The following is a 24,999-nucleotide window of genomic DNA, read 5'->3' as shown; positions in this document are numbered from 1 at the left end:
CTGCAGGTGGGAGCCACCAGCAGGAGGGCAGGGAGCACTGGCCACCAGCTATGTCTCCAGGCAAGCCCGTCACCTTGCAGAGCATGGGAAGTCAGGAGTGGGCTTGGTAGGAGCAATTTTATAGGAGCAATAATAAAAAATTAACAGCTGCTTTGGGCTCTAGCTGGACTTCAACATCACAGGAGTCTGTGATTGCTCCTGGCTGCAAGTCTCTGGTTATAGATGGGGGGAGTATTCAGTACCTACAGCATGTGAGTTCTGGGGAGAGGAAGGAAGCCTAGCTTTTTCCAGGCTGGGCAGTGCCAGCCTTTGGTCACTGAGTCAGAAGCTCACCCCACATGCCAAGATTCTCTGACTCTTTTAAAAGCCACACCTCTGCCTCTCGACCACTCCAGCTTTTCTCTGGTTCAGACAAGCCACCTGGACAGTATTGTGCTAGCAAAAGCTAAATATAAAGGCATGTCTCCACTTGGAACCTGCTTTGCATTTTCCTATCTGGAAGATCACTTATTTGATTCTGAAACTTAAATTTCTCAAGTGATAACCACGGTTAAGTAAGCAACAGGAAACTCTGGCTGAGAGCTAGCCATACACTGTAGGCCTGTGGCAGGGGCAGGTGCTCTGCTCAGGGTTCAGGACAGATGGCACCCACTGGGGAAAGGGTCCTTTTATCCCTGTGAACAGTTAATGTCAACTACTTTGCCCATCTACCTATTTACCCACTGCCCTCCCTGCTCTGTCTTTCTGTCTCCCTTCCTTCCTCTCTGCCATCTATCTTCTCCCCACTCCTTCTCTCATCCAATAGCTTGCTGTCTGTCTTTTCTTCCATCCATCCATCCAGCTACCATCCTGCCCATGTCCCATATGTACATAAATCTAAATTATTTCAGTTAAATAATTACTTCCCTGCTTACTTCCAGGAGGCATGGCCTGTTCCTTGCTGACTCACTTAGTGCAGAGCTGGCAGGTAAAGCATACACAAAGGTTCTTAATAAATGTTCTGGATGGTGAGGAAGCAAGTACTGGAGCCAGGAGGTGAAACCCCTGGCAGGCTTTGAAGGGTAAACCCCAGCACTGATGTCTCGGAGGTGAAGGTGGGGGGAACCAGGGCAGAGCTGTCAGTCCTGCATCTGCCTGGGGATGTCCTCCAAAAGCCCTCAGGGCCACCGGGTCTAACCCAGGGGCCACACCACCCCCGACAGTGGAGCAGCGTTTTGGAACCTCATCCATCTGGTCAAGTCTAAGTAGGCAGGTGTTTGTTTAAATGTGATTTTAAACTATAATGTCAAACTAACTTGGACTAAGGCACACCGTCCATTCCTGTCTGCTGGCACCTACCTTCTCTTTTCTTATCCTCTGAAATGTCAGGTGAAAGGAGAGGAAGGTGGGATCTAGAAAGAAGCAGGAAGGGAAGGCAGGAGGCTTGTCTGAGCACCCCACAGACGTAGAGAGGAGCGGGATGGACTCACAGTCAGACAAAACACTGCCATGGATCAGCAGCCAGACACAGAAGGTGCCTCACCAATGAGGGAGAGATGGGAAGGGCAGGTGGATGGACAGACGGATGGGTGGCTAAAGTCACAGATAAACAGATGGAGAAAGGATAAAAGCTGAATCTAACAGTTTTGTTTTAAGCAGGACCTACAAGTCAGTAAATCTGGGGCATCCTCTGGCCCAATACTGATTTTTCTGGCAAGAAGTTCTCAGATGTTAGAATGTCAGCATAACCCATGGCATTTGTCACGGGGACCAAAGGAAATTTTATCAGTAACCATGAGGCACCCACCTGTCCTCCGTGTCCCTTCACGAGGTGACCAGTGGTGGTTTCCCTCTTTTCTGGGCTGTTCTGTGCTGCTCTCCTGACTCTCCCCACTTGGGGCGTTGCTCCCCCCTGTGGATGGAGCCTCTCCTCCATCCACATCTTCAATGTTGCCACTGTTCTGCTGGCCAGCATCACAGTCCTTCCGCATTCTGCGAGAGGAGAAACACTTCTAAAACCCTTAAACGCCCTACCACATCCATGTCTAAATCAGGGTTGAGACCACACTACATTGTACAGGTGAGCAGCACACCTGGCTTGCAGGTGGAGAGTGGGGGGGCATCTCTTTCCCAAACCTCAGGGTCTAATAAATATGAATAAACTGCACCAAGATGTCAAGTAGCAATCTCCATCTTCCACAAGAGCCCTGAGCTCTAAGAACCAATGAGGACTTCTGTCATATTCTGGCAAAACTTCTTAGAATTCATTAACTAACCAGAGACATTATTACAACCAGGTAAGAAGACTTAGTGGGTGAGGTGAGCGCTGGGGGGCTCAGGCCTGGATCTGTGTAACAGATGTATGGCAGCTCCTCCAAAAGGCCCATCACCTTCACAGCCCCCGAAAACCCAAGCCCAACCCCCAGGGTGTAGAGTTCGAGGAAAATAGATTCTAGAAAATAGTGCATGAGGTTTCCCATTGATTCACAGTCTGAAACTGCTGGTTGAAACAAATGATTTGTTAAATGACACTTGGGTAGACACTTTTAATCAGATGAAAGAAAAAAATATGAAATTCTAACCAGAAGTAGCATGCTCTCCATGCCCTCGCCCCCCGCCCAGCACTCCACAGAGGTCTCTATCCTAAAGACCGACCTTAACAGCTTGGTTCGGAGCCACGTGCTGATGCAGTCCAAAGTGAGGGGGCCGCTCCAGACATTCTTCAGTTGCCTGTGGGTCCCTAGATAGGATGTGGTTAGCGGGGAGACATACATGGGGTACCCCAGGGGCTGATCACAGGAAGAATTAATCAAGTTTCGGAGGACCTGCTTATTGTTCTGGATGCTGCCGCGCTCCGGGTTGCGGTTCCGGAGGAAGATGAGCTCTTGCTGCTGTCCAGCCCAAAGTCCTCGGACACATTCTTTGTTAACCTGGAGGTCAGGGAAGGAGCAGGGAGAAGAGCAGATGGCAGTCTGTTGGCTTTATTCCACACTGAGTGAGCAGGGCTCTGGGGCTGAATATCTATCGCTACAACATTTTGGCCTAAAGCTATTTACATAGTCAAGCTAGACAGGCAGCCCTACAGGACTGATCGGAAGCCATTTTCATGGGGAAACAAAGGGAACATAAAAAGAAAGTCAGTCTTTGTTAGACTTTCTGAAGTTAGTCTTCAGCTCACTGATTTGAAGCTACAGGAAAAGAAGGAAGGAAGGAAATGTTTGGGTCCAGAAATAGGTTATAGAGAAAGGTCTAGAATTTTAGAGCAATTTAGAATGACAACGTAATAAATTTATTTCAGAAAATACTCTAGAAAGTCTTTTAAAAAGGTAGATGCTGACCCTCATCTACATGTGCATCTTTCCAAAGCCCCTGCCTACATTCTGGTTCTCTGTGGTGGGAAATGACCCTGGCAGGGGAACGCTGCCCCACCAGCTCAGTGACCACCTCTGCTTGCTGGTCAGTGGTCCTCCGAGACCACATGGTCCTCCGAGACCACCCTGAACAGGGCATGCTGGTGCTGGACATGAGCATTACATGTCCCCTACAGAGAAGACTCATGCCAACCCAGGAAGAATGGCCACTGTACCTTGATCACCTTGAAGCTCAGGAAGCTTCTGTGGAGCATGATGACCTTGTACTCATCAGTGCCCTCGTCTACCACGTGCCGCAGGGTGAGCAACTCTTCCTTGTTGGAGAGCACTGCACCCCTCCAGGCTGGGTCACCCTCATGGCAGATCACCACCTTCTTCTCAAAGGACTGGATGGCTTCATAGAGGACCACAGGGTCTTCATACTCATCTGGGCAAGTGAACTGGTCCTGGAGAAAGACAACCATCTGTGTGCTCAGTGAGGGCTGAGAGCTGACCCTCAGCGATGTGCACAGGAGACAACCTGACCAGTCACTGGCAAAGCTATGTCCGTGTCCAGGTCTTACTCTCCTCCCTGCTCTTGTTCTGAATTCTGAGCTGGAGAGAGGTCATCTCTTCATCCTATTTGTTGCCCTTACTGCTAGACACCTAGGGAGACAGCTGTGTGGCTTGGGTGCCCATGCCTTTTGGATACATTTTGGAGACTTCTGATGTGTCCTATTTCCCTCTTCCATCCTAATGGAATATCATCTCCTAGCAGCTCTAGAGAGGAAACTGCCTTGGGTCAGTGTGAAGACTACCCAGACAGCCTGCTGAGTTACCCAAGTAATAAACACACTCTCAAGTGTCAGGACTAGAAAGGGAAATGCATTTTTCAATGTTCTTTCCTAATGTCTCAGACCTGGTCTTTTTATAAAAATGAACTTTTACCTGGTGAAGCTTCAGTGACATTCTGATAGCTGGAGCGACCACCTTATGCAGCAGGTCCATGTCTGCAAAGACCCACTCGTCTCGTGCTGTGATTCGAAAGTCTCCTTTGAAGAGCGTGTGGAGACCATACAGGAAGGAATCCAGACTGCAAAGCAAAGTCTGAATTACTGGCCATTCACACTGAGCAAATGGTGTTCATGATCCTGTCTCTTGGAGCAAGGTCTGCGTCTCCCGTGTGTCACATCAAGAAGAATCATCGGGGGCTTCCCCGGTGGCGCAGCGGTTGAGCACTGGGTTGCGAAGCTGCCGGCGGCCTCTGCCATGCCGGTTCAATCCCTGGCTGCTCCCCGGCCACCGGAGGAGGGTCCCACATGGCGCGCAGACCTCTCCTGCCGCCCGCTGCTCCCCTCAGCAGTGTACTTCGGTCCTTCTGCCTGCTCTGCTCCCTGCCCTGGTTCTGGTGAATTCTCTCACCCTCCCGCACTTCTGACTGTACCCAGTGCATGTATAAACAAACAAACAAACAAACAAACAAATAAATAAATAAATAAACATGCCTCTATTAAAAAAAAAAAAAAAAGAATCATCGGGTCTTCAGGCTGACCCAGAGTGGCTGCACTATACACCTGATCCTGCAGCCCACATCTGGACCTCCCCACACTTGGGTTGGTGGTCTTCTTCAGCAATTTTTAGAACCACTGCAGCCATCACTAAATAAGATGGTAGACACTCGGGTCAAAATGCACACTCCTAAAATCAGAGCAATTGTGACAACATACTCTATTCTGATAATCCCACTTCCCAGGAAGGAGTGGGGTGAACTGTGGGATTGCCCAGGGGCTTTTACTTTTCCTCTTTTTATTTCTGGATATTACTTTTGGGTTATGTTACTCATAATACACATGGGATTCTACCATAATATGGAGAAAGAAAATGAAATCTCAAATCAGCCATTTCGAGTCTCAGAGAACATCTGGTTCCCAGCCCAACCCATTTTGAAATGACTACTGAAAGAGACATGATACAGAGGATTAAAAGGAATGACAAAGAATTTTTCACATTTTTGTGTTTCTAGGTTTTTCCTGCTTTGCTTTCGTTTGCATGTAACTGAGTATTGCCTGGATCAAGAACACAAAACTCACTCAAGGGAAATCTTTCAGAGCATGTTTTTTTTTTAGATTTTGGATAAGCATAGCTTGGGAAAGTGACTCACTCCGTATTGTGAAGAAAGGAAGAAGGGCTCTTTCTTTTTTTTTCCCTTTTCTTTCCCTGAATAGACTGGTTCATAGCTGCCTGAATGACCCTGGCCTCTAACATCCCAGAGAGATAGTTAGGAGGCAAGTACAAGAAACAGCATCCCAGATAGGGGCTGAACTGGGACAGAATGAACAGGAAAATACGTGTGAAACAGACTCTCCAAGGATGGTTGCTCATAAGGATTTAATGAGTTGGCTCACTGAGCAAGACTTTTGATTCAACATAGCACATTAGACCTGCACATCAGGGAAATAGATCCACTGATTACTCTTTTAGCATTTTGTTGTGAAATGTGCCACTATCATTAATTTCTACCTAGAACTCCCTTGAGAGAGACACTGAGACTTGTAGTCAGAGCAGACTGTGGGAAACGGAAGCAGCCAGGGCCTAATCAGGTGGGACTACAGGACCCTGTGGCAGGAGGAGCCTGGAACCTTCCAGAGAATGTTCCAGGAGGAAGCCTTCTTGAAAAGGCTCTCCCATCCCAGAACAAAGACTGTGAGCTTTAGCTCACTGGGGGTTGTGAGCTTTAGCCACTGTACTAGAGGAGAGTAATGGAATGGCAGGCTGCATTAGGGTGAATATCCAGAGCAGAAGCCTTCAAAGAAGTTCTCTGTGCTCTCAGTGGGAACCATTTAGCAATATTCCTGCCATCAGGTCGAACCTAAGTACAGCAAAGGGAGAGCTAAATTGTAAAAAATAAATAAATACACACATAAATAAATAATTTTTTTAAAAGATGGGTGAGGTTTCTTTTGGAAAAGATGGGGAATGCCATGCTGCTTGCAGACACGTTAAGAGAAAACACTCCCATGAAGGTAAAGGAAGATTAAGGGATTTGCACAAATATTCAGAGCAACATCTGCAGACAAAAGAGAAGAGGAAGGAATTCAGGGCATCATCCCATAGCAAGTGCATGGCCACCCCAGCCACCTTCTTATCAGGAGAGAAAACACACTTCCCCAAAGCCTCCCTAAAGCCAGTAAGCTCCCCTGCCAGACCCCAACGATAGATGCTTTACTTGTCATTTCTGTCTTTGGAGAGATTGACACGCTGTAGCACTCAAAGCTGCTCTATTCAATAAAATGAGTCTCAATATAGCAAACTCAAAATGGTGTTCCTCTAGATTGGGGGTATTATCCTTAGTACCTTCAAGGCAAAAGCATCCTAAAAGTGAGGTGTTTCATTATCTGCCTTTCAGAGACTGAAAAGGAGGAAAGCAGAGAGAGGTGACAAGCTGGGAGGGAGAGAGCAGACATCTCTGGAACACCTGCAGTATTTCTGACTCAGAGCTTCAGAGGGCTTTGTCTTTTTAATACTCTACCTAGACATGACAGGCTCCCACCCCCAGGTCAAGAGCTGGAGTGGGGATATAGTGTTACAGCTCATCCAGGCAAGGTTGGACTTCATGGGGACTAACACAGCCTCACCCAGCTTTTGCTGGGATAGACCCAGCGTCCCACCTGATGATGTTAATGAAGGAGGTCTCTAATCCTTCTGTCATAGGGTTTGTTGGCCAGGCAATCAGCAATGCAGGGACAACCACATCCAGCTGTGTGAGATTAACATAGGGCACAGGGCAGGGGAAACTCCAGAAGAAACGTGTCATGTAAACATACCCACACAGAGGAAACCTGGCGCCTCATATGTGCTCAAATTTTAATAAATAAGAACAGCACTAGTAAAATATTGCTCCTTAATATGATGATGAGTAGCTGATACTTGAATACATTTTCTTTTTCATGGAAAAGGCTGGTATGCATTGTTTAGACTCTAACTCTGCCCTACTCAACCCAAGAACAAATCTATGCCTTCGACCCTTCACCTGCATCCATCAGAAGGGACCATGGCTGCATTGCTTCCTTGCTAGTCTTCTGTCCCTTTTTTGTAGGATTTGATCCAGAGTCAGTAAAAGCAGTGACCTTGCCTTTGTCACAGAGTGTGCATGTCTGTGTGCACATGTGTATGCCTGCATGTGCATATGTGTTCACATGTTTATTCAAAGGATTCCCAGCTTTTGCTGGAATAGACCCAGCAGACACCAATGACCATAAAGATATGTTCCAGTGACCCTCTGATTGTAGTAACTCCTGTTCTTGTCTTTCTGGATCCTGATCCTGTTTCCTATTATATGATGATTCAACTTCTGATGAGGAGTATAGATGAGTGACTGTTTTCTGGCTTGAGATTAGCTGTTGTTCTCAGAGCTTGTCACAGCTACTGCTCTCACTTGCATTTGACCAAGGCTTATGCTTTAACAGGTGTGGCCCATTCCAGCATCCTCATTCATCCACCACCTTTCATGGGCGATGAGAATTTGAAGACAGTCAGTGGATACAGAAGTTGTTTCACTCTCTTGTATCTCATCTTTCTTTATCCACATAGCTTTATTTTAGCCAGAGGTTATCTATGCCCTTGTAAACCCTACTTTTGTTTCAAATCATTGACCAACTCTGCTCACTTATGGCCTGCACCCTTTCTCACCGGTTCTCAACTAGTTCTCAATTTTGGCTCCCAGGGGACATCTGGCAATAACTTTATGATGTCATTTTTCAAACCACTTACGAATTTCACAACCAGAGAGGGTGATTTTAGCATCTAGTGGGTAAAATTCAGGCAGGGATGCTGTTTCAATGCACAGAATAGCCCCTGATAATAAAAATCCATACAGCCCAAAACTTTAATAGTTCTGCTGCTGAAAAACTCTGGCTTTTAGCAAAATAAAAAAAAAAAAGAATGCCATAGGGAGACACATATTTTAATATTTTGACAATGGAGTCATTATTTTGGATCCAGTCTTCAGGAATCATACAAGTCAGAAGGAAATAGCCCTAACACTAGGGTCAATGCAGGTCTTGACGATGGGCTCTCTGGAACAAAGAATGATTTGTTTAATTCAGTTTCTTTCCTAACAGGTACACTATGTGTTTACAGACAGGCAATGCAAAGAGACTTCTGCTATAGTGCACTGCCATGAAAGGATGGTTTGCAGAACACATGCAAACAATTAAGTGTGATTTGCAGGCTGGATTTTCCATGTTTGCTATTAGTAATGGAGATGCTCAGGAGTATGTGCTTGTTTACCTAAGTCAGGGTCCCAAGCTCAGAGCATCTTGACCTCGGGGACAGCAGCCTGCGTCATGTATGCTTCACTCCCCACCCCAGCATTCAGTAGCTGGGCACTGGTCAATTTCATCACTCCTAAACACACTTTCCTGCTAAAGTTCCCCAAGCAAAAACAGCAATGCAGGTGACTAGTACCACCTTTGATCAACTAGAAATGAGCTAGTAAGGACAGTACATTTTTCTGGTGATTTCTGGAAGACTGACAACTTCCTCTCCCATCAACTCTTCTCAGCCTCACGAATGCCTGTACATGGTATGTGGGTTCCTATGAGCTGGCTAGTAACTGGCCACTCATGGGCAACTGTGACCTATTTGCTATCTGCAAATCACAGCAGAGAATTTCTTGATTACCTATGGAGTATAGCCACTATCACAAGGACGGCCTGAGAATACCTAGGCTGCTGTTGACCTGATTACATGACTATCTCCATGGCGGTCTCAGGATAATTCCGACTGTGATAACATCGAATACTTTGCTAATGCAATTGTCTCCTGATTTATGGTCATGATGTTCCCTTCCCTGTCCCTCGTAAAACTTTGTCCCCCATTCTAATCCTACCCTCCGGACTTGTTTCCTCATACCATTGTCGCATGATCAGCTGTTACTAGCCTGCATGCTTTCAATAAATGGCACATGAACTTCTGCTCAAGAAGCAGGGTTTTGCCTTGCAAGCCTGCTCCACGACTGCTGTGTCCCTTATCATGTTCCTGTCGCAAAGCGGCAACAAAGTTCCTGTCGCAACAAAGGTATATTATTATATTTTTTAAAAATACTTTCAGCATTTTTGAGTTCTTGGTTCCAAAGGTATGATAAGTGTCAGGTGGCTACAGACCCTTAGATGCTAAGTTTGGAAGGCTTGTTTATACAAAAAATGGTAAGTCCAACACTGCAAGTTATCACTAACTGCAGACCAGGGTGAGGGAAAAAAAAAAAGGTACATTATTCTAGCCCTCTCATTTAATAGGAAGCAGGGCAGAAAGGGTTGAGCTTCCCCCCACTTCATCCTCCCGAGGCTGGTCACCGCAATTTTCCAATGTTTACAATGCTGTATTTATTCAGCACACATCCTGAATTGATAATGCAGTAACCATTTTTTATGCACTTTCGATCTGAAAAGTTACCCTCTTGGGTCTAAAATCACTCCACCTCCTGGTTTGGATACCAGCTCTCTCCTACCTGTTAAAGACCATTGGGAAGCAAGCAATGATGTCCCTCAAATAGCTCCAAGACTCCTGACTTGGTTTTGGAGTCTGGCTGTTACATGGGGAGGCATCACATGGCCCAGCAGAGCTGGAAGAACTGGAGCCAGAAGCTCCATACCCAAGCTTGAATTTTGGTTCTGATAGTTGTAGTTTATATTTGGGCAAGTCTCTTGTCTGCATTATCACTTACTTTTTTTTCCTTTGTTCATCTTTAGGATCAAGTATTTCAGGGGAATGTGGAGGCTGGGGAGGGGCTTGCTGAGAATCTTTTTCTGTGAGGGGTTGAGAGCACAAATGTGGCTTTATAACAACGGATATGGGTCAGTGGAGGGACAGTACAAATACAGCACAAATACAGCCCAGGGTCCAGCATTCACTGTCCTGGGGCGCCCATGTCTGGGTCCTGAGAGACACAGATGTGTTGATGAGAGCTGGGGCATTGTGTGCAAGGTGGTAGCAACACCTATAGGAAAGGGACCTGGGCCAGAGGAGAGGGCAAGGTGCCCCTCGACCCAGAGGATGGAATGCCCCTGAGCATGGGTCACAGGGAGCTTTGGGAGCCACGACACAGACATGAGCAGGTGCCTATGGCCATTCTCAGCAACACAAGCCAGCACAGGGTGTATTCCCAAAAGGAAGCTTAAGTAGGTGAGGAGGAGACAGTGTGGCCAAGTCACTCCAGGAAAATGACCACAGAGATTAGGGGCAACCTGAAGAAATCCCACAGAGCACATGGGATTAATGGTGGCAATTAGAGCAGGAATCTAGAGTTGGGAAAGGACTCGGCAATGGAAAAACATTGACAAAGCAATGTGCTTATGTCTTCTCCAGCTGTGAAATAGAACCAAAAATAGTGCCTGTCTTATCCCCTCAGACCCCCAGAGAGAATAAAGTGCGTCAACTCACAAAAAGCACTTAGCGCTGTTCCCTGTACCCAGTGAGCCTGTTATAGAGGTGCTCTGCTGTTCTTATTTTCATCCTAAACCGGTCTGTCCAGACTACATAAACTTTGCATATAAACCAACACTTTTATATTGCAGGATCTCGTATAATCACTGGCAAAGGATTTCAGTGGTAAAGGATATTTTTTATATTGCAGGATCTCGTATAATCACTGGCTAAAGAATTTCAGCAGTATTATTTCAAATAAATCCCCAATAAAATGTGAAATAATAATCCCCAAGTGAGAAGTAACTAAAAGGCAAGGTTTGATGAAGAGCTTTAAAAAATATCTCATGGTATCTGAACACCCAAGAGTTCCATGCTTTGAAACCTCCAAATCCCAAAGATTAATCGCTATCACCTAGTGTAAAATGCTCCCCAAGGCCACCTGGGGACCGGCGTCGGGCTGCAAAGGACTCACCCACATGGAGGCTTGTTCAAAATTAAAACTAGATGACCCGTCCCAATTCCTAGAGTTCTCAAATTGGCGGTCTGTGACGGGGCCTGGAGGTCTCTTTTTTGATCAAATTGCCCAGGTAATTCTGCAGTGCAATAAATTTGGGGACTCATAAGAAAGAGAACCTGGATGTCTCCTAAAGATGTCCAGACATTTCAGGAGCCAGTACACAAGATCCTGTACACCAGGCCAGGATAGGAGGTGACTCTGCCAGTGTCACTGTGTAAGTTCTCAGAAATTCTTCTTCTGTTTTTGAGGTTACCATTATTTTTCTATGATTTCAATTTTGACATTTTCCCCATGCTCCAAGATTCTGATTTTGGCATGATGAACTGATTTTATTATCTTGGTCAGGGTCTTGTATCATGTTTACTTTGCTTATATCTCTTTTGGGTTCTGACTTCTGAGTTCCCAAATCCTGTATGGCAAATGGATCTTAATCTTATAGGTGAGGTGATCCAGGATGATGACTGGCCACAGTTTGGGGCTTCATCTCAAATAGAGGACTATTCCAAAGAAGAAATTCAAATGACCAACGGGCATATGAAAAAATGTTCAGGAAAATGCAAATCAAAACCATGATGAGATACTACCTCACACATGTGAGAATGGCCCATATTTAAAAATCCTGAAACAACAGATGCTGGTGAGAATGTGGGGAAAATGGAACCCTCTTACACTACTGGTGGGAATGCAAACTGGTCCAAACACTATGGAAAACTGTGTGGACATTCCTCAAAACACTAAAAATGGACCTACCACATAATCCAGGGATCCAACTCTTAGATACCTACCCAAAGGACACAAAAACATTAATTTTGAAAGGAAACCTTCACTCCTATATTTATTGCAGAAGCAACATAAATGCCCCAAAACAGATGAATAGATCAAGAAGATGTGGTACATATATAAGCAATGGAATACTGTTCAGCATTCAAAAAGCTAAACTCATGCCATTGGAAGGATTATGCTCAATGAAATAAGTCAGAAGGAAAAATGAAAATATTGGATGGTCTCACTTATATAGGGAAACTGAACAAAGGGTCAATAAAAAGACAAAACTTGCAAGATCTGAGGTATACAGCAGGGGAGGGTGAGGGAGAGAGGTCAAAGCATGGGAGGGAAAAGCATGAAGGACTGTGGTGACAGATCTTGGGTATTATGGTGCTGGGAGAACTATGGAGACTACACCTGAGGGGAGAAATCAAATACTGTACAAAAATGAGCAACAATGTAAGAAAATAAATTTTAAAAAATCAAATAAAGACTAGAAGGAGTAACAGGTTATGTCCCAGCAGATTGTGTCTCAATGTACCGTGGGTGAAAGGGGTGGGCACATGCCACATACGACCCTACACCATGATAGTGTGTAGAGTGAGGTAAAAGTATCAGGCTTTTCTGCCCTCCCGCCATTAGTATAGATGACGGAACCCTGTGGTCCTGAATGCATGCCTGATGGCGGGCACCTGGAGTAGGGTGTGGGCATACGTAGATGGGATTCACCTGGGCTAAGACTGGGCTTTTAAGGGCGGCGTCATGGGGACACCAGCAGAAGCAGAAGCAGAACCATGAGAATCAGAGAGAGAACCACAAGAGAACCAGAGAGAACCAGAAAGCCCAGAAAGAGTAAGATTTGCTGGGGGCTGGGAGGCCTGCCAGCCTCCCGGCCCCCCCAGGACCCCTGCCTGCTGTGTACCTGGTAAATCCCAATAAAAGACTGAAAAGCCACTGATGACTCTCTGGAACTCTCTCCTCCTTCACCCTGTCTGCTAGGTTCATGGGGAACCTGCTCTGTGTCCTCCTGCCCTTGCAAGTGACAATCTGCCATAGGTCCCTTGTGTCTTGTGGCATGCAGCCTCCAGCACGGGGGTTGGCATAGCACATCTATGCCTGGCTCGTCTGCCTATTATTCTTAAAGATTACTTTTACCCTGAAATTTTCTATCCTTTTCAATGTCAGAATCCATGAAACAGTAACAAGGCAACTAATAAGTAGAGCAAAATTAAATTCTAAGACTTAACAGGATTCAAAACCTAGATGGAAAAAATATAAATAAGTTATAAGTAATTCACAAATGATATTTACAAATTAATTAAAATGATTATAATTATATCACAGATTAAATAAAAATAAATATAAATAAAATTTTATCCAAAGAAAATAGAGGCTAGTATTTTCATATCTGGAGCTATAAAAACATTTTTAAAAGACAAAAATCCATAAATTGTAAAATCAGTTTTTAAAAGATGTCATATAAAAATAAGACAGGGACATCTTGATAGAAAGTATTTTCAACATTGTTAAATCTTAATGAGACTAGCTCCTGAAAACCTCTAAGTACCTAACAAAAAATGGCTAAAGAACATAAACTGGCAAGCAATTCACAGAAAAGAAAATGTGACCAATAAATACATAACAATATTTTGACCTTGGGCCTCCCCTGGTGGCGCAGCGGTTGAGCGCTGGGCTGCGAAGCTGCCCGCAGCCTCTGCAGCACCGGTTCAATCCCTGGCCGCCAGTGAGGGTCCCACATGGTGCGCAGACCTCTCCTGCCTCCCGCTGCTCCCCTCAGCAGTGTACCTCGGTCCTTCTGCCTGTTCTGCTCCCTGCTCTGGCTCTGGTGAATTCTCTCACCCTCCAGTGTTTCTGACTGTACCACTGTACCCAGTGCTTGTATAAATAAATAAATAAATCTTAATAAATAAATAAATTTTATAAAAAAAATATTTTGACCTTTAAAGGTTCACTATTAACAACAGAAATGCAAATTCAAATCAAGATAAAATTGCCCATGAGACCATGAAAATTTAAACTGATTAAATGTCCAGCATTAGTGAAGGGTATGGCAAAGCACTCTTGGTGGGCATACAAACTGGGGTAGCAGTTTTGGAGAGCAATTTGACTGTCTTAAAATCATCTTAAATTTTTTTTGAACTCTGGAACCATGTTTTGAACTCAAAATCATGTATTGAGTTCCAGCACAGTAAATGCAGAGCAGAGCTGTTTGCTCAAAGCAAAGATGGGTACCCTACCAGGTTCTAACCTCCTCACACTGTAGCCCACTCTATGCCCCACAGCGCAGCTACCTAATCAGAACTTCATGAACTTCGGGCCTGACTGCTGGCCTGGGGTAGCATGTAAAATAAATTACCTTTTGTAAGTCAAAGACTGAAATGAAAGCATGTGGAAGGATTTTACTTCTCAGTAAAGTGAACCAGTCCCAGATGATCAGATCCTTCCCTAGAACAGCAAGAGTTTATTCCCAGATTTATCTCATCACTATGTTTGCAACAAGTAGACCTGACACTGGGTATAGGAAACTGTTTGAAACAAAGAAAATCCCATCTAAACAAGGTTAAAAAAAAGCAGCTGGTAAACATGGTGCTTAATCAAGGAAAAAATAAAGCAGACCAAGCAAAAAACACCTGGTCAGGAATAGCTGGCTAATTTACGAAAGAACAAGATTGAAGAAGTCTTTGAAAAGGTCTTAGACAGGAACCAAAAGAGGGAAAACTTTGGAGCATTTCAATTTGCAGTTTGTAAGAGAAATTTGAAATTTATGTAAAACTTAAAATCTAGCAAATAAGAAGACCATCTGCCTGGATGCTACAAATACCTGAAGATTCTCCTTACTGTGTAAGAAGCAGCTCCTAGAAGAGTCACAACATGCCTTGTACGAAGGCCACGGAGACACTTCTGTTAGCCTTTCAAACAAACCTCAAATTATTCCCAGATGACCACAGAGGGATTTGCCTGGGTCTAGTGTAAGGTTGAGTCAGAGGGAAAGAAAGACAAAGCCTGGAACCAGTGTTCCTTCCCCAGAGAATTTTCCTTTAACAATCCTGAAGTGCCAGCAAGGCACAGGGCAGGTTCTCTACAGATCTGGGAAGAGGGGTAAGAAAAGTCCTGGAGCCCTTGGTGGCTTTTTCAGGCTTTTATGACCTTTCTACACCATTTGTATCGAGGAAACCAGGTGCAGGGCAGCCAGGGAAGCTTGGGGGCCAGGAGGCTGGCAGACCTCCTACCCTCTGGCGAATCTTCACTCTTCCTGGGCTCTCTGGAGTTCTCCTGTGGTCTCTCCACTGGCTTCTACTGTGCTCTGCCACTCTGTCCTCTGCCAGACCCCCCCCCACACACCTATGACAACACCGTTATATGCTGAGTCTCTTGGCTCAGGTGTGCCCACGCACACACGTCTACACCACACTCCAGGTGCTGCCATCAGGCAGGCGTGCAAGACCACAGGTGTCAATCATTGATGTTACTGGCGGGAGGGTGGGAAAAAATCTGTTCACTTCCATTTACCCTACACAACTATTAACACAGGACTTCAAGGCTAGGTCATTAGCATTTCTCTATGAAGAAAAGAAAATCTAAGATGTAGACTTGAAAGAATAGTCAATGTCACACATTCTAACTACCTCAGTTCTTTTCCTCTTAGTGAGGGAGGCCACTGGCTCCAAAGATATGAAGAAAAGCGCCCAACCACATCTCAACTTTTTCAGCTCTTATCGTAGTGATGTGTTTCCACAACCTGCCACCAATAGTGACTCCCAGTGCTCCCGCAGGCAGGGCATTTGAGAACATGGGGAACAAGGTTCTCTGGAAGGTTTACCCAGTGGCCAGAGTTTGGGAGGGCTGTTGGGGAAATACAAGTGGGGTTTGCCTTTAAGAAGCTTGTAATCCAGCCTCCTAAACTCAAGTTCTCTAAAGAGCCCTTTTTACAGAACATTGTATCAGAAAAGCAATGAAGAAAAAGTGAAGAAAGTCCCTCTAGAGAAGGAGCCAGAAGAGGCTCAGCAGAAGACACACCCTTTTTTTAAGCTCCCTAGGCCTGTGTGATTCTCAACCTTAGGGCACACTGAACCCCCCCCACCCCCCGTTATGGCGGGAGAGGCCTCAAAAGAGAAGGAAGACCTATACCCGAGGTTGACCGGATTCTTGACTTGGTTCCAAGAAAGAATTCAGGAGTCAGAGTTTGTAGAGACCAGGCGTTAGTAGCAAGAGAAAGCATAGCAGGAAGAAGCGCGTGCAAACTTGATAGAGTGGTGGCCAACTGGGTTTGGGTTTCCCACTTTTATGGGTGGATTGGCATGAGGTTTAATGACGGGGTGGAATATGCAACACTTTAAAGAGAAGGGGAGGTATTTTCCCTCCTCCCCCCGTCCCATGGGGTTGCCGCCCACTTTTTGGCTTTATTAGGGCATTTCCGAAAGTGTCATTGGTTTGGGATGGGTTTTTCCAGCTTTCTAATGAGCATCTAACAAGGTTTGGGGGTGGGACTCATCTTCCATCTTGATGTTGACCGACTTCACTATTCTTATGGCATTCTCTTTGGCAAGGCTGCAGTGTTTTCATTGTCCTGCAGCTACCCGATATGTTCTATCCAGCCTGCCTCACTGGGAAAACTATAAAAAATCCTGATGTGTGGTTTACCCCCAAAGTTTCTGATGTCCTTGGTCTGGACTGGCTTAGGCCCTGGGTAGCAGGATATTTAAATGCCCCTTAAAAGATTTTAATGTGCGCTAATAGGGGTAGGCCCGCAGAACTACTGATCCCAAAATCCCTGATTTAAGAACCACTGATCTCTAAATCCCAAAAGAGTTTGTGAGATGACCACGGATTTGGGTGATGACTGGGTGACTGATGAAATTCATTAAGAGCAATTTCGCTGGAGTGCTAGGAGCAGAAGCAAGCTGGCAGGGAAGCAGTGGGGCAAGGGCTATTATTTTCATTTGTGAGGGAAAGTTTAAGAGTTAGTTTATGAATAAGACAAGACCTGAGGGACAGGTGAAGGAGGGTGAGTGGTCCAGACAGGGTTTTATTTTGTTCCCTAAGTGTAGGGTAAGGTAAAAGGTATCAGGCTTTTCTGCCCTCCCGCCATCAGGATAGATGAAGGAACCCTGTGATCCTGAATGCATGCCTGATGGCGGGCACCTGAAGTGGGTACACCTGCGCTAAGACTGTGCTTTTAAGGGCGGCGTCACAGGGACGCAAGTAGCCGAGAAAGCAGCAGCAGAAGCCGAGAGAAGGCCGGAGAGCCCAGAGTGAAGACCTGCTGGGGGCTGGGAGTCCTGCCAGCTTCCTGGCCCCCCAGCACCCCTGCCTGCCATATGCCTGGTGAACCCCAATAAAAGACCTGCAAAAAAACACTGAGGACTCTGACTCCTCCTTTACCCGGTCTGCATGGGATCAGAAAACCTATACTGTGGTCCAGCCTGCCCTCTACACTAAGAAAAGGCAAGTTGACTATAAACATCTAGAGGGGGAGGATCTAGAACAAGAGAGGCTGAGAAAACAGAAGGGCTATCCAATTAACTAAAGACCCACAGCTAAAGGCAGAGAAGGATCTTAAATGGAGCACAGATGTGATGATTTTTCCCCTGTGAGGAAAAATAGGAACAGGGACCAAACATTTATTGAGCATTGATTCTGCTATATACCATGTTAGATACTTCATATGCATGATTTCATTTAATCTTCCCAGAAAATCTACATGGACCTTTGTAACACAGAAGGCCCTAAGCCCCAAATTCCCAGATTAATCCATGTTAATGCCATTTCCAATTCTAATATTCCAAAGAATCACAGTGATCCAACATATGTTATGGAAAGAATCATCTGAAACAAGTATAAGCAGTCCAATTTTAAAACAAAGAATGTGACAAAGGTCTGTCCAAAATATCAAATATTGGAGCCCATCACAATTGTTTCTCCAGGTACCTGATGGCCATATTGTGAGCTGCTGTCCCCAGCGCTCTCCTCCCCAGGATGCACAGGGCAAAGGACAGAGTCACCAAAGCAGAGTCCTCGTCACTGTCCAGGTTCTTTGAAGGCTGAAAGAACAAGGGTGTTCAGCTTTCAACACGGGTTCTGCCATGCACAACACAGAAATACAAATGTATGGTTATAGGAGTCTTGTACTATTGACCCTTGTGGTCCTCTAGTCCCCACTAAAATGATCCCAGGGATAGGGATCACTCTTCTTCCTAAAACAGCTTCTCTGGATGTTGGACACGAAAAAAAAATTCAAAACGGGGAAGCTACTTTAAGGAAGGAAAGGGGATAACATGTGACTTGCTGAGCCAATTTCCTGAAATTTTGAATCTGGCACTTCAGGTCAGGAAGGTGGTCAGAGCTTGCAGTGAGACAGAGGCCCACTTTAAGATTCTCCAGTGAGGGAGGCATGGTGAGGGAGGGAAGGCCTGTCTAACAGGGAGAAAGAAGTAAGGGAAGCAATCGCCCCATAATGAGGAACCCACTGAACTGACCCTAAGTCCCAGTCAACAAGTAAATTAAGGGGACCATCCAAGGTCAGCTTACAAAAGGTGGAGGGAATGGAGAAGAAATTTAAAATCAAAATATCTTTTGTACAAAAAATTGCATGCACTCTCACGGGTAGCCTTGGATATCAATAGATGCTTTGAATATCTCAGCCACCAGAAGAGGCCCATGGGTTAAGACCTGGATGCATCTGGAGAAAGGAGAGTCTGCTCTCTACTCCAGCAACCACCTGTTTTTAATCACTCATGAAAAGGTTAAGGACACGGGCTAGTGTCATTACTTGGTTTACCTTCTACAGGTCATGCGACAACATGCTTCACCAGCTGCTGAGGAAGTTGTGTTTCAGTTTGAATCTACTGTCTCCACTGTTTCCACCAAGAACACCTGGAATCAGGTTTTCGGATCCCGAGAAGCAAAGTAAACCAATTCCCCCCACTTGATTTCTTTCCCTTCCTCCTCCTAGGCTGGCCTTCTCTTCTTTTTATTTGCTATCATCGGCCCTGGTTTCATTTCTAAGAGCCTGCATTCATCTCTAGAAGTGTTCTCAGCACAGAAGCAATAACAACACAAGAAAAACAACTATGGAAGCAATTTGAACCTCTGCTGGCTAAACAGCATTTGCGTGTCCATGATTGAATAGGAGGCCAGTAAATTCTCCAGATTTCAGCATGGCACCGAAATTTCAAAAAGTAACTTTAAACAGAGAAACAAAGTCTTCAAGTTTATAAAGCTGATAGAGGTTTAAAACTGCACTGTCCCTGAGCACAGTTTAGAGGGAACTACCTCCAATTTTTCTTTGGAGGAGATATAGTACATAAACATTTTCTAAAAATTTCTTTTGTTGCTGAGGTAACACTGATTTACAACACTGTATATGATTTAGGGGAATAGGATCACACCTCCTCGGATATGTTACCACACCAGGCCCAAAGCACCCTTGTCCCTTTACCAGAGACCACTGGGCCCCTCCCTCCTTGTTCCCATGCACACTCTTCCCTTCCATAGACTCAGTTTCACAGTCATATTATAGGGCTTATTTTGGTTTAGTTTTGTGAGTTCCTTTATTTTGTTTCTCTATATTCCCCATATGAATGAAATTATCTAGCATTTGTCTTTCTCCTCTGACTTATTTCACTAAGCATCATCCTTTCCATTCTGTTTAATTGTGAAATATTTATCTTGATACCAATGCTTTTTTTCTCTTCTCTACATTAATCTGCCATAGAGTTAAAGGAAGAGATGGGCTTTACAAAGTTCCTTCTTTCTAAGCTTTTTAAGTTTCCTTTCAAGGCCTCTAGTCCCCCACCTCCATTACCCACCTCTTGCCTCTTCCGCGCGCAGTATTGGATCCATTCCAGATAAACATTACAGTAGCTTGCCCGCGTGATGCCCTGGAGACACGGAACGTAGTCGTCATCGATGTTAATGTTGAACATTGCGAGGTCACGCTCAATGTAATGCCATTTGGCAAAAGGCTGCAGGGACTTCAGAAGTGATTCATCCTTGATCCAGGAGAGGAGTTTGGGAGACGTGACCATGTAGTATATTATACTCTGCAGAGAGAAAACAAGAGTTTGAGGCTTTATAGCCTTTCTAAAACCAGAACGACTCCTTATTTATTATATTTCATAAGGTAAATCAATATCAGGGAACTATGAGACATGAAATTCCCCCCATGTGGTAACATTTGTATTTCCTGCTAGATCTTAATGCATAGAACCCGCACAAGACATTCTTAAAAGCCCACTCTTAAGGGTCACTGTAGGAAAGAGGGAAGTGAGAAGATCAAAATGCTAATGAATGTATCAGAACAGAATCTGAGATGAGAAAGAATGGCAGCCAGCCCTATCCCTTCTGAGAGAAGCTCATGAAAGCACCCTTCAATTTCTGGGGACACTGGGCTGGACTGATCCACCTGAAAAATACTGGGGCAGACCCTCATCCAGGGCCCCAAAAGGTGTTTGGTGAACTAAATCACAGTAATTCTTATGTAGAATTCTCTCTCTCTCTCTCTCTCTCTCTCTCTCTCTCTCTCTCTCTCTCCCTTCCCATTCCCCTCTTTCGCGTGCGCACACTCCCTGGAGCGCTCTCTCTCTCTCTCCATCTCTCTCTCTCATAGACACACACACACACACACACACACACACACAAAGAATGCACGTGCACGGCTGCAGGTGCCCAGACTCTGTAGAGAGAAAACAAGATATCACAGGGGAAATCTGTGATATGCTCAAAAATAACCCATGTTTCCCTCCTAGCAGCCACCTCACCTGTAAGCCCCAATTGGGAGAACTGCTACTCCTGGGCTTTATTATTTGGAGTCACAGTTTTCGTGAAAGTCATCTTGTAGGTTTTGAAAATATGATTCCTTCCAACAGTCTATCGCCCATTCTGTGACAGAGTCCATGGAAATTCAAGTGTGATGTGATACATCAGCATGGAGCCTCATACGTGGCTGAGGACTCTGTTCCAACTTGCACCACTTTTCAACCACACAGGAAATCGGAAGAGGTGCCGGGTGCCACTGAGGCTGAGGTGGGCCTGGAGCATGGTGAGCAGCTCATGGAATCTGGAGCCACAGGAAGGGCCACGTCTACTGCCAGGAGGCAGTGATGCCCCTAGAGATCAAACCTTTCACTGATGGCTTCTCTGATTATAAAAACACCTCCTTTCCAAGTGAAAAGACAGACAGTAGCACATATGGAATGGACATGAACACAGGTTAGGTGACTGACACCTAAAGGTGACACCAAAATGCTCTTTTCTAAGCAGATTGCCCCATCCCCCTGGCCGCTTCCAGTAGACAGATACCTGGTGGCTGGGTTTGGGCTAGACAAGGCTAATTCCTGACTCAGCCTCTCTTGCTCAGTCAAGACTAATCTGTGGCTCAGAACATTGAGTTTCCCTCTTTTGGGCATGTTTTTATTAGATTCCATGATACACCTGACCCCAAAGTGAGGGAGCAAGAAAAGTTAGCCCACAGGCAATAAGTGGACTCAGTAGTTGATCTATTCTGCCAGCCTCTATAGCACACACCCCAGGACATTGATGCTGACCTTAAGAAATCCCTTCCATGGAAGGGAGGAAGAAGAGGCCAAAGGAAGTCGAAAATAGGTGGGAAAGACAGGAGAGATAACGATGCCCATTTTTCATCACTGTTTTATTTAAAATGAGATTGTAATAGGGTGGTCCCCTGAAAGGGGGAGGTTCCAGGTTTCCTGCCCCACCCAAAAGAAGGGTGGAGCTGAGCGGGGAAGAGAAGAAGCTGCAAGGGAGACTGAGGAAGGAAGGAAGCAGGATGGAGAGCCATAAGGAGACCTGGAGGAGGCACAGGAGCTGAGAGACACATGAAGAAACTGCACTTGCCTTTCAGTCATGGACTGGGTGACACAGATGTGGGTGAGAGACCCATGGGGAGGTGACAATGGCCATTTGTGTCTTGATTTTGATTTTGCTCTTTTCCTCCCAGACTTGTCTGGTTGTTTCTGATCCTTTTCTATGGGTCCCCACTGGAAGATACTTTAGACTTGTGGCAGGCTTTCAGGCCTTGCTCTGGGCCAATCCCATTTGGGTAGACTTTTACCCATGAGGGGACGGGTAACTTTGGGTGCTTGATTGAGAAACTATATTCTTTGCCTTTCCTGTGTTGTTCACTAATTGTATTAAAGTTCCTTCCCACTAAAGTCTCACATGTTTTGTATTGATGCAGCAGATGGCAGAACCTATTTAGAGCAGGCAGGTTTGCGGGGTCTGGGGTGCCCCTCTCCCTGCCCTCTAACAAGATGATGTATATGAAGCACTTAGTACACAGTCTGCACACAGTGTACCTTTGGCATCTCTGACTTACCTATCCAACTAGCTTGAGGCTCTGGGTAGGTGGCTGTAGGGTAAAGAAAATGTCAGGCTTTTCTGCCCTTCCGCCATCAGGATAGATGATGGATCCTTGTCCTGAATGCATGCCTGATGGCGGGCACCTGGAATAGGGTGTGGGCATAGGTAGATGGGATTCAGCTGAGCTAAGACTGTGCTTTTAAGGGCGGCGTCACGGGGTGATGCCAGCAGCCCCAGCCAGCAGCAGCAGAACCGAAAGAGAAGCCGAGAAGCAGCAGAACGAACGCTAGAGAGCCCAGATAGAGTGAAGACTTGCTGGGGGCTGGGAGGCCTGCCAGCCTCCCAGCCCCCCAGCCAGCACCCCTGCCTGCCATATGCCTGGTGAACCCCAAATAAAAAACCTGCAAAACTACTGAGGACTCTGACTCCTCCTTTACCCGATCTGCATGGGATCAGAAAACCTGCACCTGTGCCCAGTCCTGCCCCCTACAATTGGCGTAAGTCGACAGGATCCATGTAGACGGGTATTGGAGCCCTCCGAAGACCTGGAGGGACTAAGGAGAACAGACTGTTTGCCTGTGATGACGCTGGAGTTGCCATGGCGGCACAGAAGGTGGTCAACGTCCACGAGCTACAGGACGAGACCTGGCGTGAAGGAGACGCCCGAGAGAACCAGCCAACGACACCGGAAAGGACCAGCCAACGACACCGGAAAGGACCAGCCAACAACACCGGAAAGGACTAGCCAATGACCCCTGAGGCAGCAGGCTGTTGCTGTTGCTGATGCAAGGAGAGGCCAATGGACTTCAACTGATGGACATGGACTGATAAACTTGGACTGACAATCCCGCCAGAAGGCGGAGGACCTTGGCAGGTTATGTTTTTTTATGGGAATCTAGGGGTGGCCAGTGGGCCTAGATGGCCAAAAGCAGCCTGTTTATGCCCAGCAGCCAGGTGGAGGAGAAAAGCCAACTAAGAAAGCAAAAGTTGGTACTGATGATAAGTTGAGAAGCCCTGAGCGGCTGTTAAGCAGCCTGGGTATGCTGAAGCCCTGTGAGTCTCGTAAAATCACCTGTGGGTGATGCCCTGCTCATTCTTGAGTGAGGGTGAGGAGCTGAGGAACCTGTCCTTGGGGGACGGGTGGGGAATGTGGCTTGGGGTGGAGCCCAAGCCAAATGCAGAGTTTGGATCCCCGACCCATGTGCTTGTGCAGTGGGTTGGCTTGAGTGCAGGGGTCTGTGAGTCGCATGGGTGGCCGTGAAGGCCGAGTGTTGGAGCGACTGCAGACAGAAACCCTGAGGGTTGGCGATTACCCCCAACAGAATAAAATTGCCAACCCCAGAGCTAGTGCATCCTGGGGGTGGATGCTGTGTGTGCGCCTTGTAGACTAGACTACAGCCAGAGAAGGCCAGGAAGCCTGACGGCTCCTGGTATGTTATAGTAGATGCTGTGAGTGATTCCCCTCCCTCGTATGAGCAGTGCCTTCGGCAGCAGATTTGGTGGCTCATCTGCTGGTACCAATAATTGTCTTTTGCTCTTGGTTGGTGCCCTGCCTGGACTTATTTGTGTTCTGTTGTATTTTGTTATATTGTATTTTGTTATATTTGATGTATTTGCTTTTGTGGGCCATGGCTGCATTGTTTGTTTGCTTAGAAAATTGTATATATATGTATAGACTGTATGGCAGAAAACCCTGAGGGGGTGGACTGTAGGGTAAAGAAAATGTCAGGCTTTTCTGCCCTTCCGCCATCAGGATAGATGATGGATCCTTGTCCTGAATGCATGCCTGATGGCGGGCACCTGGAATAGGGTGTGGGCATAGGTAGATGGATTCAGCTGAGCTAAGACTGTGCTTTTAAGGGCGGCGTCACGGGGTGATGCCAGCAGCCCCAGCCAGCAGCAGCAGAACCGAAAGAGAAGCCGAGAAGCAGCAGAACGAACGCTAGAGAGCCCAGATAGAGTGAAGACTTGCTGGGGGCTGGGAGGCCTGCCAGCCTCCCAGCCCCCCAGCCAGCACCCCTGCCTGCCATATGCCTGGTGAACCCCAAATAAAAAACCTGCAAAACTACTGAGGACTCTGACTCCTCCTTTACCCGATCTGCATGGGATCAGAAAACCTGCACCTGTGCCCAGTCCTGCCTCTACAGTGGCACGAGCAGCATCTCTGGAAAGGTTAGGTGTTGGGGGACAGGAGAAAGCTGGGTCTGTGCTGCTCACCAGAGGGCACATCTAATAACCAAAAATGTAAATTCTGAATCTAGATGCTTGTCTATTGTCTATTTACTGGCAGGACATTTTATTTTATTTTTTTAAAAGAAATTTGTTTATGCATACAAGAACTGGGGTACAGGCCAGAGGTGTGGGGGGTGGGGTAAGAGGATTCATCAGAGACAGTGTGGGGAACAGAACAGGAAGACTGACTGAAATACACTGCTGAGGGAGCAGCAGGCGAGACAGGAGAGGTCTGCTGTACCATGTAGCTCCCTGGCCACCTGGGGATCAAACTCGTGCTGCAGAGGCTGCAGATAGCTTCACAGTGCTATGCTTAAGCTCTTGTGCCACCAGAGAGGCCCCTGTCAGGATAATTTAAAGCTTCTCTGAGGTAGAGAGTTTACGTAGTCA

General features: G+C 46.1%; 1 protein-coding gene across 1 annotated transcript in view; it reads right to left on the bottom strand.

Moving 5' to 3' along the window:
• The window catches only part of PCNX2 (pecanex 2), a 243,488-nt gene that overhangs the window by 9,268 nt on the left and 209,221 nt on the right, over positions 1–24,999 (bottom strand). Inside the window, exons 27-32 of the mRNA XM_037510412.2 lie at positions 19,866–20,099; positions 17,986–18,098; positions 4,278–4,422; positions 3,566–3,796; positions 2,635–2,909; positions 1,787–1,971 (exon numbers count right to left, since the gene is read on the bottom strand). Of these exons, the coding sequence (XP_037366309.1) occupies positions 1,787–1,971; positions 2,635–2,909; positions 3,566–3,796; positions 4,278–4,422; positions 17,986–18,098; positions 19,866–20,099 (1,183 nt within the window). The remainder of the gene's footprint in view (positions 1–1,786; positions 1,972–2,634; positions 2,910–3,565; positions 3,797–4,277; positions 4,423–17,985; positions 18,099–19,865; positions 20,100–24,999) is intronic.

Source organism: Talpa occidentalis, unplaced genomic scaffold (assembly GCF_014898055.3).
Source record: "Talpa occidentalis isolate TD23 unplaced genomic scaffold, MPIMG_talOcc4v2.1 talOcc4.14, whole genome shotgun sequence".
NCBI classification, from domain to species: Eukaryota; Metazoa; Chordata; class Mammalia; order Eulipotyphla; family Talpidae; genus Talpa; species Talpa occidentalis.
The sequence above is the reverse complement of the archived record's forward strand: the minus strand, read 5'-3'. Positions and strand labels throughout refer to the sequence as shown.